A 13,986-nucleotide genomic window follows, 5' to 3' on the forward strand; every position below is an offset into this window, starting at 1 on the left:
AATTCTTGACATTTCTTGGCTGGTGGCCACATCACTGCCGTCTCTGCCTGTCTTTACAGGGGCTTTTCCTCTATGTCTCCGACCTCCTTCTCCGCCTCAGGACACCAGTCATTGGGTTCAGGGCCCATCGCATCCAGGATGGTTTCATGGAGAACCTTAATTACATCGGTCACGGCCCTATTTCCAAGGAAAGTCACAGGACAGATTCTGGAGCTTAGAGCATGCACACATCACTCATATCTGCGTGAGAGTCATGCTTAATACACACTTCCTCTTTTTTCTTTCTTTTTTTGTTAGTTTACTTATTTTGGAGCAATTTAAAAAACCTCTTTATTGTTTAAAGTATTACATCTCTTCTTCCCCCATTGACCTCTCCCCAGCCACCCCCACCCCCGCACGTGCCCTCACCCTTCTAGTGTCTGTGTCCACCGGTCAAGCTTATATGCGTGCATACAAGTCCTTTGGTTGATGTCTTACTGCCCCCGCCCCGCCTTCCCTCTGCAGTTTGACGGTCTGTTCAATGCTGCTCTCTGTATCTATTTTTTCAATATATTGTTATTGATTTCGGAGAGGAAGGAAGAAGGAGCGAGAGAGAGAAACATCCACGATGAGAGAGAATCATGGGGCAGCTGCCTCCTGCAAGTCCTCCACGGGGGATCGAGCCCACAACCCGGGCCTGTGCCCTGGACCGGAATCGAACCCGGGACCTTTCAGTTCACAGGCCTGGTTCCGCGGCGAGGAAACCGAGCTCTGGCGGAGACGCGCCCCCACGCCCAGCCCAGGAGCGTTGGGCCCGCAGGTCCCAGGTCCCGTCCCCTCGTGAGGGCCGGGCGGGACGCGAGGAGACCCCAGGGCGCCAGAGGACCAGCCGCCCGCCGGAGCCTGAACGCTCATGCGGGGCCTCGGGGGCCGACAGGGGGCGCTGCGCCGCCGGGACGCGGGCACGTCGGGGCGTGGCTTCAGGCCCCGCCCACCGCCGCCGGGCGCGCCTGCGCAGTGTGCCGCCCCCGCCGAGGCTGCTGGGCGGGGCGACGCGAGCCAGCCCGGAGCGGGAACCGGAGCGGGAGCCGGAGCGGGAGCCGGAGCCGGAGCGGGAGCGGCGGCCGGAACATGTGGAGACCGGTGAGTCCTCGCCGTGCGGCCCGGCGCTCCGCTCCCCGGCCGCCGCCAGGCGCCCGTGCGGCCCCTCAGGGCCCCGAGCCCCTGCGCACCCCCAGCCGGGGCGTCCGGGCCTGTCTGGGAGCCGGTCCCCGGGCCGCCCGCCCTGCCCTCAGCTCTTCAGGGTCCTCGCCGCCTCGGGTGCCCTGCCCCCTGGACGCCCCTCGAGGCCCCCAGGAGCCCGGCAGCGTGTGCCGCGCACACCCCGGAGCCCTCGTCCTCACGGGCACCTGCGGGAGGGACGCCCTTCCCCACGGAGCTCCGGCCGCCGCCTGTGTGTCCCTCAGACCCGGCCGCGAGCCCTCGCTGTCCTCCCTTCCCTCGGGCCCTGACCCCCCGGGCCGCGCCGAGCCGGCACCTGCCCGGCTCCCGCTCTCGCCTCCGCCCTGGTCCCCTGCCCGCGCCTCGCGGTGGCCCTGACCCGGCAGCTGGTGCCCGGTGGTTGGCGCCGCGGCCACCGCTCCCCGGGTCTGGCCGGCCCCTCCTGAAGGTCGGCTTTCTGTGGCGCCGGCCTTTCTCTTGCAAACCCAGCCGTGTCGGTGGAGACATGCACGGCCTGAGCCTGTGGCGGGCGGATCAGCGGGAGGGACCTGGCCCTGAGGACGCGCCTCGCAGTGTCTGCAGCTTCTCACCCATCGGTCCGGTCCGAGTGCCAGGGCGAGGGGCAGGCTTTAGCCCCCGGTTAGGAGCTGCTCAGCCACTGAACCGAGGGGGACCCAGGGGCTGAGGGGGTCCTCCCGCCCCGCCCCGGCCCAGATTCCCGGCTCACCCTGAGGACGTGGCTGTGTGGCCGCCCCTCCTGGCGAGGGCTCGGGCTGCTGCCCGTTATTAAGCGTCAGGGGTCCTTCCCGGTCGGTGTAGGTTTCTTCGTTGTTGTTTCTAATGTATTTTTGTTGGTTTCAGAGGAAGGGAGAGGGAGAGAAACATCCATGATGAGAGAGACTCATGGATCGGCTGCCTCCTCCACGCCCCACAGGGGATGGAGCCCACAACCCAGGCACGTGCCCTTGACCAGACCGAACCGGGGACCCCTCATTCCGCAGGCTGACACTCTATCCACTGAGCCACACCAGCCAGGGCTGTGCAGGTTTCTGTTACAGCATCACCAGGAGACTCGGTCGTGGCTTCTTACTGCCCTGGGCAGCTTGTGTGCAGTGACTTCTCCTCTTCCTTCTCGTCAGCTGTCTGATCTCCGCGGTGCTAGGAAAGCAAGCAGCTCGGCTGGGGCGGAGGGCGTGACCACACACCTTCGTTGCCCTGCATCCAAGTGCACACACACCCATTATCCATTTGAGTGTTGCTGCTCAGAGATCTTTTCGTGCTGCTTTGTACGTTGTTAGCCAAGTTCTGATGAGCCCTGGGTTTCTGCAGGCACACTGTGCGCACATTCAAGGGAAGCAGGACAGGCCAGGGGACGGGAAGCCCATGTCCTCTTGTCCACACTGGCGGCTTGGGGAGTGGGAGGGGTGCAGGGCCAAGTGTGCGGTCGTCTTGGCAGGCAGATGCTGGCATGTGGAACATTTCCTGGGACCCGTAGCCCTCTCTGCACCTGTGTCCAGATGCCTCTGGTGCTCAGGCCCTGGGTGGGCTCAGGTTACGTGTGAGGTGCTGGAAGCTCCCCTGGACTGGACCCTGGCAGGTTTAGCTGCAGGCTCTGCCCCACATTTATAGCCACATGATCTCTTTGGGCTTCGGGGATGTCTCTTGGGTGATGGGGATAGTTTCCACCAGGCAGGCACCTGTGGGTGCTGTGGCGTCGTCTCATCTTGGAGTCCTGTCTGGGGCCAGGCTGCTCTGGGGCCGCTCGTCTCTTGCTAGACCGTCCTTCCACCTGCTGCTCAGCCAGCGTCCTCGGCCAGGCCACGTGGGTTCCGGCTCGTTCCGTGCTTGTCACTGTTGACCTCAGTTCAACACCCGTGGAGCTTCTGCTTCCCAGCGGAGCACGTGCTGGGAAGTGAGTTGGGGACACGATGCAGCCAGAGCGCCTACCGGGTGGTCCGTCCACGTGCGCCGGCACCGGCTGTCGTGGCTCAGAGGCTGTGGACGCTGGTCCTCGGCTTCCTCGCCGGAGCCGTGACAGCAGTGGACGGTCGTCGGGAGGCTGGGGCGGCCAGGGCCTGTGCTCGGCTCGAAGGTGACTCCATTGCAGCATTCTTTTCTGTAAAGGAGCAGCACGAGGGGTTGTTGTTGTTAATCTTCTCCTGAGGGCATTTCCCATCGATTTTTGTTAAGAGAGTGGAAGGGGAGGGGCAGAAAAGAGAAACATCTATATGTTGTGCTGCTGAATTTTGCACTTACTGGTTAATTCTTGGATGTGCCTGACTGGGTATCGAAACCGCAACTTGGGTGTATCGGACGACACTCTAACCAACCGAGTTGCCCAGCCGGGGCCAATCCTGTAGGTTTTATCAATTGATTGATAATTTATGCTAGAACAGAAAAAAGTCTTTTAAGAAAGTTTTTACTGAATTTATTGGGGGTGACATTAATGTTTGAGGTTATTTGTGAGTGAGGTGACTTGACATTGTCTCACCAAACCCTTGCCTCTGAATGCCCCGGGGACAGTGCCCTGCTGGCTGTGAGGACCCTCTGCCCTGGAGGCCCCCGGGTGGCCCGTGTGGGGCCAGGGTGGTGTCGACTGGGCCGGGGCCCCGTCAGCAAACGCTCTCCTTTTGCTGAGCTCCTGTTAGGTGTCAGGCCCCGAGTGAGGAGCTTTATTTCCACCACCTCTCACCCTTCCAGCCTTGCAAGGTGGACTGTTACCCATTCAGAGAGGAAAGGTGTCAGGAGGGCAGTTGCCCCGGCACCAGGTGGTGGTTCGAGGCTGCAGACCAGCCTGTTCCTCCATCCTGGGGCTGGGCACTCGGGGACCCTTCCCCACTCGTGACACCCCATCCACACAAGGCTGCTGAGAGCCAGGAGCCGCCTGCATGCCCTGTGCCGTCTCCCGGGGTGACCCGGAAACCTGAGTGGCCACACCAGCCTGTGCCTGGTGGGGCTGCACAGGCTTCTTTGGGGATGAGCCCTCCCACTGCGTCCCTCCCTGGTGGGCGGGGGCTTCTCCAGGGCCAGGACTTGAAGGCGAGCCTCTGGGAGCGCTCCTCCGCTGCAGGCTTCTGCCAGCTGAGTCAGAGGTGCCCAGAGCACCTGCAGCCACATGCCCAGCCTTCACAGGGGCACCTGGGCGGTTGGGTGTTGCTGGGTTTGGGCGTGGTCTTGGGGCTCCTGTGCCAAGGCTCAGGGTGCTACACACACAACCTCTGATCCAGGCCCCTGGCTCTGCTTCTTCGATTGTTGGCCCGTTGCTAGGACAACCTGTGGACCTTTGCTCTGAACGCTGATTTCTCAGAATGAGTGCAGTTGGTCAGCTTTGGCAAGTTTCCTTCTTGGTCTGCCATGGTGAACCCCATGGGGCTTACAGCAGACCCCACCTTGCCACCCTTCCACCCTGGTCCTTCCACTCTACATCCTACATATAACCTCTCGCCAAGCTCATCATGTACTGGGAATGGTCTCTTCTCTTCTTGGCAAAATAAGCCCTTCTTTTCCTTTGGAAGAAGCTGTGGGAAGCGGTGCTGACGGAGTTCACTTCGGCCCAGCAAGTGTGCGCTGCTTTGTGTCAGGCGGGGCAGAGGGTTGTTGAGGGGAGGTGAGGGCGTGGGGACAGCCGGGTGGCTGGGCACAGTGAGGAGGGAGCCTGGGAGAGTTGAGCGGCGCGTTGACGCCAGGGGAGCTCAGCACACACCTCTGCCTTCCCTGTGCTCCGAGCTTTGCAAGCCTCCGTTCACTTGATCTGAACTTTGCCCGTGTGGTGGTCCCCACTTCATAGACAGGGAAACTGAGGCACAGAGAGGGAAGCATGGCTGGTAAGTGCCAGTGCCCGGATCCCATTTCTAGCCCCTGATGTCCAGATCCAGAGCCTGCCCCCCGCTGCTCAGCGTGGGCGGCTGTTGTGGGCCCGATCTCCTTCTGTTCGATGCCAGGAGCACCCTTCCCCCGAGTGGTGACAACCGAGTGTTTGCAGACAGTGCCCGATGCCCAGCACAGAATCGTCCAGGCGAGCACCCCTTGCCTGGCTCCAAAACGCCACCTTCCCGGCAGGGACACCCAGTAGGACAGCAGATGCTTCGAGCCTTCTCTCGTGAAAACATAGGCATACAGGTACCAGCTGACAGCCCACCACCTCGGCCTGCCCACTGCTAACGTCTTGCCCCAGTTGTTTCTGTTTCTCTTTGAAAACATATGTTTTGTTGTCACTGGACCATTTGATAGTAAGACACAGACATTCTGACACATACCCTCTATCTAGACCAGTGGTTCCCGATGTGGGGCCAAGGCCCCACGGGGCAATTTGATTTTTAAAGGGGGCAATTCGAGAATGAATTAAATGACTTTTTTTGCATTTCTTGTGGTTCTAGGGGCCTCATATACAGTATATAAATATATATTGTGACATTGATGCATTTCAGTTCTCTATTACATGTGTAACAATTTCTTAGTGATTTCTTCCTCAGTACTTCAGCTGTCCTTTCGTTTTTTTAATTTTTTCTTTCATGGGTGCCATGTTCTTTGGAAGCTTGTTTAGACCAAGTTCATGGCCTTTTAGACTTCCTCCAGGTGCACAGGAGCTCACTTTTTGAATAATAAGAATTATACGCCACGGGGAGGGCATCGGGATTTTAGAGGCGCTTAGGTGGGACGTGGCCAAGAAAGGGTTGGGAACCACTCTCGAGCCTTCACTGTGCATTCCCGGAACAAGGACATATGCTCCGTAACCACGGAGACTTTATCATGCCCCACATACCGAGAGCTCAGGCAGACCTTGGGGACACTGCAGTAACGCGAATGTCCCAGTATGGCAAGTCTTGTGGATTTTTTGTTTCTTGGTCATATAGCCTGTTGAGTGGGTGTGCGGGAATATTGTGTCTTAAAAAAGAACGTACATACCTTAGTGGAAGCTTATTATTGCTAAGAAATGCTGACCATCACATGAGCTGTTGGAAAACGGGGCTGACAGACTTGGTGGATGCAAACCTTTAATTTGTAAAAATTGCCCCATCGAGGTGCACCTGCAATCTGTGCCCATTCAGGCTGTCTGGGGTTCTCCCAGGTCGAGGCTGGGGTTCCGTCTCTCTAGCCTCCTGACCTACAGCCGTCCCCCACACTTTCCCAATAACCTTTTATTTAACGTCTTGTTATGAACAACTGGAAATATTTACACAAGTGGAGAGACTTGATCAATGACTGTGCCCAGCACCAGTACCCCACGCAGGGGTCCTGGTGACTCTGCAGAGGCCAGCGGTGCTGAGAGAAGGCCCCCCTCGCACCTGCTTGTTGGGGTTTCTCAGGGTCACTGGTAGTGAGCATGAGCCCGGCGGCTGGCAGCGTCGCTGTTGTCGGTTGTTGCTCCTGGGCTGTGGGCTTGTGGTGGCTGCACTCTTGGCTCCTCACGCTTGCCCAGGACACTCTGGGCTCCTCCCAGCAGCCCCTCCCGGCCACTACTCTAACTTGGGCTTCAGCCCTTCTGAGTGGACACCTGTCCCTGCCTTCTCCAAGGCTGATGCCCCAGCACAGCGCCCCCTCCCTGGGGAAAACCTTGGCGAGGGCCTTGGGACGCCCGCCTCTCTCTGGCTCTTTGCCCCCACCCTTCCCTCTTTGGGCAGCTCCCTCTTCACCTCTGGGCACACGCATTTCCAACCACACAGGCCGGTCTCCTCAGACACGCCCTGTCCTCTCCTGGCTTCGGGCCTTCACGGATGCGTGTCCTCTGCCTAGAAAACCCACAGTGTCCCTGTGGATGTCCCCTTGCTGCCAGGCCACAGGGTCCCCCCTGCCCTGGCACCCGGTACTGTCCCCACAGCCCTGTCTATGTATGTCTGTGGTCCCTGGCCACACGCAGGGCCCACTGTCAGGCTGATCTTTCCGGCAGAGTTGGGTGAGCGGTGGATGTGAGTAGTAGAAGATACCAGTCAGGTGAGGGACACAGGAGGGCCTGGGCAGAGCTGCATTAGAGACAGGCATGGTATGAGCTGGTGGGGCTGGCCCTCCTGGCACGTGTGCTTGTCACAAACCCCCATTGGATGCCCAGTGGGAGGCGGTTGGGCCCCCAGCCTGGACCCAGCCATTCTGCAGGTATTGACTGATGTTCTGAGAACTGACCACCATGTGCGCACAGCTATGTCCTCTGGGCCTCCTCTTCTGTGCGGCATGGCCATGTGCCGTCACGTGGCCGGGTCAGGTGTGCAGGCCAGAGGGGCAGCAGGTGCAGGACGCCTCTCCGCTCTGGCCTCGCTGTGTGTGGCCTTGCTGGACAGAGGTTTTCCAGCACGTCCTCCTCTCGGGACAATAGGTCATGGACATTTTGCTTTGTTTTGCTGTCCTTGAAATTGTCTTCAGGGCTGCATGCTTTGGCCAGAAAGTGATTGGAAAGTCAGTTCCTTATATGGCCCAGAGTTCACAATGATGTCTTTTAAAAATACATATTTTTATTGATCTCAGAGAGGAAGGGAGAGATAGAAGCATTAATGATGAGAGAGAATCACTGATCAGCTGCCTCCTTCAGGGCCCACACTGGGGACCAAGCCCCCAACGGGCACATGCCCTGACGGGGAATCAAACCATGACCTCCTGGTTCATACGTCGAGGCTCAGCCACTGAGCCCCGCCGGCCGGGCACACAATGATAATCTTAACATCTGTGCTGTGGGGTATGACTTACTATAAACGGCATTTTTTCCCCCTAGAAACTGAGAATTTGCAGTTGGATAATTTGTAGTTGAGGAACTGGCAAGACTCGTAACAAGTCAGATTGGGGGACCAAGGCTGCCAGTAGGCAGAGCGCCTCCTGGGAACGTAGCTTCTCTGCCTCTCCTGCTGGCACCTCCACTTGGCCTAATGAGTTCCTGGTGCCTTACTTCCTCTGCTTTCAGAACGACCACCTAGCAAGGCCCGCTTCCCCGCGCGTCCTCCTGGTTGTGCGGTTAGGCTTCCTGGCACTTCCTGCGGAACGCCCCCCTCAGGCTCAGGGAGGAACAGCTGAGTGCTCGGTCCCAGGCCCCGCAGCGCCGGGCAGGGCGGTGGCCGCCTCCTCTGACCTTGTGTTGTTCAATTTGCAGTCACCACGCTGCCACTTGCACTGCACTGCCCTGCAGGGCCGGCCGCAGCGCCTGGGCCCCGCCGCCTTCCTCAGGAGAAGCCTCCAGGTCCCGCCCGCTCAGTGGTGAGTCCTCTGCAGCCTCCAGGCAGGGATGGGCGACGTCCTGTGGGCCTGTGGCTGGATCTTCTCTGTGCACCCTCCACACACAAGACGGGATGGGTTTGCTCCTGGTGTGGTGGGAGGGCCTGGGACTGGGGCCCCAGGGCCAGGACCCCTTCACAGCATGATGAGCAGAGGGCAGCCGAGCTGAGGCTCAGACAGGAAGTGGGAGGGGCTGCTGTAGTGGGGCCAGTACACGGGGGCACGAGGGTTGAGACTAGAGCCAGGGAAGACTAAGTGGTAGGTCCCAGGGCCCATAGTGCTGGGCAGGGCCCGTGGCCGCCTCTGCAGGGCGGGCAGAGTGAGTTGGGCGGGGGTGCAGGTGAGACTCAGGCCTGGCGGGGCAGCCACTCGGAGTGGGTGCTGGTCCCACTGTGGTCCTTGCCTTGACCTCTCCCCATGTTCTGTACTACCTGCACAGCTTGCCATCCTGGCGCTTGCAGTCCAGTGGGCCATTGGCGAGGTGCTTGGTGGGGTGACTACAGGGTAAGCAGTCCTGGTCCTGTGAGTGGCTTTCCGTGTAGTCAGCGACTCACTTGCTTCATCCACCGGCCCCTTGGAGCCTAGCATCTGGGGTGCTGTGGGCTCAGGTGAGGTGACTTGGGCACCGTGGTCAGAGAGCATCCGGGGCCAACGTCACCTGCACAACCAGGCCAGGCAGGGATGGGGCGCAGACGGCAAGCAGCCAGCGTGCCTCTCTGTCCCTCCAGGCCCCTGGGATCCCAGCCCCTATGGAAGAAGGTGCTCACCTCCACGGCCGTGGGGCTGCCGCTGCTCCTGGGCGTCCGCTACCTCACCGCAGAGCCGCAGGAGAGGAGAAAGATGCGGCTCATGGTGGACGGTGTCATGCGCTTTGGCAGGTAGGGCTGGTGGCGTGGCCCTTCCTTCTCCCTGCACAGCCCCGCCCTCATGGGCCTCGTGCAGGTGAGTGGTCACGCTGGACACGCCTCCACAGACCCTCCAGATCAGCCCTGACTGGTGGGGGGTAGGGAGGGGAATGGTGCCTTCCACCCTCCTCCTCACCTGTCTTCTCGTCCCAACTTCCCCGCCAGAGCTGGCACCTAGAGGCCTCACCCTATCCCAGGGCACTGGAGTGGACATGGTGCTGTCTGCTCCTCAGGCTCTTTGACACTCGGGGGCAGGGCTGACCTCCTGAAGGAGCCCCTCGGTCAGCACTCCTGCTCTTGGTCCGATCCAGGAATTCCTCAGTCTCAAAGGCCTAAGAACCAGCTCTTGGCACTGAGTAAAACTGTCGTTTACCTAAACGCACTGTGTACAAGATTCCCTGTGGAAAGCGCTCACGTGAGACCCTAGTTAGGGTGCTGCTGGGGCAGGTGTCCGATCTGCTAGTTGTGAACACCTGCTGCCTCTCGGGCCTGGGCCGAAGCCCCTGGAAGGCTGAGGCCACAGAGGCCTTCAGGCACCTAGCCAGAGGCTGGAGATGCCAGATGGCTGACCGCCTGCTCACTCCGCCTCCTGGTTGAAGCCAGCCCATTACTTCTCCCTGGTGGGCAGCTGACAGGTTTGCCTGGAACTCCCAGTTGCCCTCCTGGGCTGGTTCCTGGCGGGGGCCTCTGTTGTGCCAGCCTCGAGGGTGATGGCCGAGCCTGGAGTTGGATCTGCCTTTTCTCTGTCCCTGTGCAGCTTGGTGCTGAAAAGCCCCCTTGGCTGGCCTGGGCTTGTCTTGCCTGCCTCGTGTGGCTGCTCTGCGTGTCGGACACCCCAGCAGCAGGCTCGCGTGCCTCTGCTGTGCTCCCAGGAGCACATCCCATAGCCTCCTGTCAGAGGCTGAGCTGGGATTGGAGGGAGGGAGCCAGACGAGTATCCCCATCGGCGCCAAGCCTCACAGGTGCCAGGACAGGCAGGCCTGATGGGGCGTCGTGGCGGGTGCTGGGTGACCACGGGACCTCTGGAGATGGAGGACACACAGCAGGTCCTGGGTAGTGGCAGCATGGATGCAAGAGCCCGGGGAAGAACAGAGGTCGCGGGGAGGGGCTGAGTCTGACCATGACTCACCGATGCTTGTTCTGTGGCCAGAGGCTGAGGTCAGAGTGTGTCACAGGTGCCCCGTGCACAAAGGCTGGGGTGGGTGGGAGGTTTGCTTTAGGACGTTTTTACAGTCTCTGCCCCCCCCACCCCCCACCTTTTTTGTCACAATTTCAAATGTCCAGAAAAGTTGCAAGAGTAATACAACTTTTTGCTGGAAACTTTGCAAGCAAGTTGTCAACATGCCCTATCATCCCTGAAAGCTTGAGTGTTTCCTAAACAAGGACTTTCTCCTTTATAAGCATAATCAGGAAGCTGCTACCGCATGACCTTTGATCTTCCCTGTCACCACACGCCCCAGGAGCAGCCCTTTCAGCACCAGGGTCCATCTAGAGTCCATGTCTTGGGTCTAGAGTCGGGGCCGCAGCCAGGCCTCTTCAGTAGTCAGTTCTTCAGACACAGGGCCCTGGACAGATCTGGAGGCACCAGACGGGGCCTGGGCCTGGGCCTGGGCCTGCGCTGGGCTGTCGCCGTGGCAGGAGAGCAGTGGGAATCCCCATCTGGGAATCGACTCCCTGGGGCTCCTGTCTACGGGCCTTGCCTGGGAGAGAGTGGAGGCAGGGCCAGGAGTGTGAGGGCCTGGGGCAAGGGTGTGTTCACATGGGAGCTGGCCAGCTGGCCATCGCGAGTGTGCCCAGTCCTGGGTGGGTTTTCCTTTTGGACGAGTGTCCTCTAAAAGACTACAGACCTCCCCCCCTCCCCCCTCCCCCCTCCTCCCCAGCTCTCACTCCCATGGGCCCTGGGCGGCATTGCTCGGGCTGAGGGTGGAGTGAGTGCCGGTGGCCTATTCTGCAGACCGGGAGCTGAGATGGACACTGAGAGCACAGAGGCTGGGACGAGCCTCCTCTGGCCCTGGGCCCCGAGGGGCGGGCGGAGGGGGGCCCTTAGACTGCGTCTGCTAAGGCTGAGGGAGCCTGTGCTGGCAGGTCCTTGAGGGTCGGCCTGCAGATCTCCGCAGACTACTGGTGGTGCACGAACGTCGTCCTGCGAGGGGTGGAAGAGGTCTGTCCGTGCGTCCTCGGTGACAGCTGGGCCTGTCTGTGCTGTGGGGCGGGATTCTGGAGGAGCTGGGTGTTGGGTGGACTGAGGAGGTGCCTGCCTGCCCCCATCCCCCCTCCATGCCTGTGGTCAGAACAGCCCGGAGTACTTGGAGGTGATGTCTGCGTGTCATCAGCGGGCAGCTGATGCCCTGGTGTCTGGGGCCATCTACAATGGGGGCCTCTACGTGAAGCTGGGCCAAGGGCTGTGCTCCTTCAACCACCTGCTGCCCCCCGAGTACATCCAGACGCTGCGTGTGCTGGAGGACAGGGCCCTCACGCGCGGCTTCCGGGAGGTGAGCCCCACCCTGGAGCAGAGGCTGGGCGGGGCTTGGCCTGGCCTCCACGCTGCCCTAAGAACCCTCTCCACCAGGTGGACGAGCTGTTCCTTGAAGACTTCCACGCCCTACCCCACAAGCTCTTCCAGGAGTTTGACTACCAGCCCATCGCCGCCGCCAGCCTGGCCCAGGTCCACCGTGCCCGGCTGCACGATGGCACCGTTGTGGCTGTGAAGGTACAGGGTCCCCCCTGCTGGCGGTGGCTGGGGAGGCGGCAGGCTTGGGTGCCGCAGGTCAGTGCCTTGCCCGTGCAGGTGCAGTACATCGACCTGCGGGACCGCTTCGACGGGGACATCCACACCCTGGAGCTCCTGCTCAGGCTGGTGGAGTTCATGCACCCCAGCTTCGGCTTCAGCTGGGTCCTCCAGGTAACGACCCTGGGCAGGAGCGGCACCCCCTGCTGTGCGTGTGGGGCTGTGCCTGGCCTTGACCTGCCTGCCCATGTGGCCCCAGGACCTGAAGGGGATCCTGGCCCAGGAGCTGGACTTTGAGAATGAGGCTCGGAACGCTGAGCGCTGTGCACAGGACCTGAAGCACTTCCACTACGTCGTGGTCCCCCGAGTGTTCTGGGACGTGTCCAGCAAGGTGGGCTGGGTGCCCTCCGGGTGGGGGCCGGGACGCACAGCCTGCTGAGCTCAGCCTCTCGCTCTCTCCCAGCGTGTGCTGACAGCCGAGTTCTGTGAGGGCTGCAAGGTCAACGATGTGGAGGCCATCAAGTCCATGGGGCTGGCCGTGCAGGATGTGAGTGCGTGTGCCCAGGTGTGGAGTCGGGGGGTGTGCGCCCGTCGTGTGCACAGGGAGTCGCATGAGGGAGGGGGTACCTCATGTGCCCTGTGACAGTGGCGTGGCCCTGTCCCTGCCCCAGATAGCAGAGAAGCTCATCAAGGCTTTTGCTGAGCAGATCTTCTACACGGGCTTCATCCACTCCGACCCCCACCCTGGCAACGGTAGGAAGTGCCACAGTGGGCAGGGCTGGGGCTGGGGCTGGGGCTGGAGCTGGAGCGGGCCAGCATGAGCCGTGTGCCCTGTCCTTAGTGCTGGTGCGGAAAGGCCCGGACGGGAAGGCAGAGCTGGTGCTGCTGGACCATGGCCTCTACCAGTTCCTGGATCAGAAGTAAGTGTTGGGGGTGCAGGGCTGAGCCTGTCTTGCCTGTCCTGCTGAGCTGGACTCACTCTGGGCCCCACAGGGACCGGTCAGCCCTGTGCCAGCTGTGGCGGGCTATCATCCTGAGAGACGACAGCTCAATGAAGACGCATGCAGCGGCACTTGGGGTACAAGGTGAGGCAGGGTGTGTGTGTGCGCGTGCCCCCGCAAGGGCACACGGGCACGCAGCTTGACTCAGCCCGCCCCCAGACTACTTCCTGTTCTCGGAGGTGCTCATGCAGAGGCCTGTGCGCCTGGGGCAGCTGTGGCGCTCCCACCTGCTGAGCCGAGAGGAGGCGGCCTACATGCAGGCCATGGCGCGGGAGCACTTCGAAGGCATCATGGCCGTGCTCAAGGCCCTGCCGCGGCCCATGCTGCTCGTGCTGCGGAACATCAATACCGTCCGAGCCATCAACACTTCCCTTGGCGCCCCCGTAGATCGCTACTTCCTCATGGCCAAGAGGTGGGTGTTGGCAGGGAGCCCGGTGGGGTTGGGGGTGGGGGCAGGGGGAGAGCTGGGTTGGGCTGACCATGTCTCTGGCAGTGCCGTCAAGGGCTGGAGCCGCCTGGCAGGCTCAGCGCACACGAGTGTCTATGGCACCAGCCTCCTACGCCACATCAGGGTCATCTGGGAGATGTTCAAGTTTGAAGTGGCCCTGAGGTAAGTGGACAATTGAGGCCCAGCGGGCACATGGGGGGCCAGGGCCTGCTCCCCACTGATTTGCTACCCCTCCTCTTGCCCCCCTCCCCCCCGCCCAGGCTGGAGACCCTGTCCATGAGGTTCACAGTCCTCATGATTCGAGTGCTGATGCACCTGGACCTCATGCCCAGGGACGAGGGGCTATATGAGTACCTTGCAACCTAGGGCCCTAGAGCAGGAGGCCCAGACTGGAGATGTGGACGCCCCCCAACCCGGGACACTGGAGCAACTGTCGGCTTGAGTGGGGGGACCCCGGGGGCTCTGACCACTGGCAGGGCCAGGAGGCCCTGCAATGACCACACGTACTTC

General features: G+C 61.0%; 1 protein-coding gene and 1 long non-coding RNA gene across 3 annotated transcripts; one reads left to right on the forward strand and one right to left on the reverse strand.

Annotated features, from left to right (window-relative positions):
* Positions 1–479: 479 nt before the first annotated feature.
* LOC118653096 lies at positions 480–5,606 on the reverse strand. The gene is made up of 3 exons (XR_004966777.1): positions 3,457–5,606; positions 1,928–3,316; positions 480–536 (listed from the first exon to the last, which is right to left on the reverse strand). It is a non-coding gene; the product is annotated as an uncharacterized LOC118653096 (long non-coding RNA).
* Positions 994–13,985, forward strand: ADCK5 (aarF domain containing kinase 5). 2 transcript variants are annotated; one of them, XM_036303679.1, is made up of 15 exons: positions 994–1,122; positions 8,273–8,376; positions 9,123–9,272; positions 11,385–11,460; positions 11,591–11,791; positions 11,869–12,009; positions 12,088–12,201; positions 12,287–12,418; positions 12,491–12,574; positions 12,699–12,780; positions 12,869–12,947; positions 13,021–13,112; positions 13,188–13,440; positions 13,522–13,638; positions 13,737–13,985. In XM_036303679.1, exons 1-15 carry the CDS (start codon positions 1,111–1,113, stop codon positions 13,840–13,842), a joined length of 1,743 nt encoding a protein of 580 aa, XP_036159572.1. In that variant the 5' UTR covers positions 994–1,110; the 3' UTR covers positions 13,843–13,985. The 2 variants fall into 2 exon arrangements, with proteins under 2 accessions (XP_036159572.1, XP_036159571.1); XM_036303678.1 differs by having other exon boundaries at positions 1,010–1,122; positions 13,843–13,980.
* Position 13,986: the final 1 nt, after the last annotated feature.

Source organism: Myotis myotis, unplaced genomic scaffold, assembly GCF_014108235.1.
Source record: "Myotis myotis isolate mMyoMyo1 unplaced genomic scaffold, mMyoMyo1.p scaffold_m19_p_38, whole genome shotgun sequence".
In the NCBI taxonomy this organism is placed as follows: Eukaryota; Metazoa; Chordata; class Mammalia; order Chiroptera; family Vespertilionidae; genus Myotis; species Myotis myotis.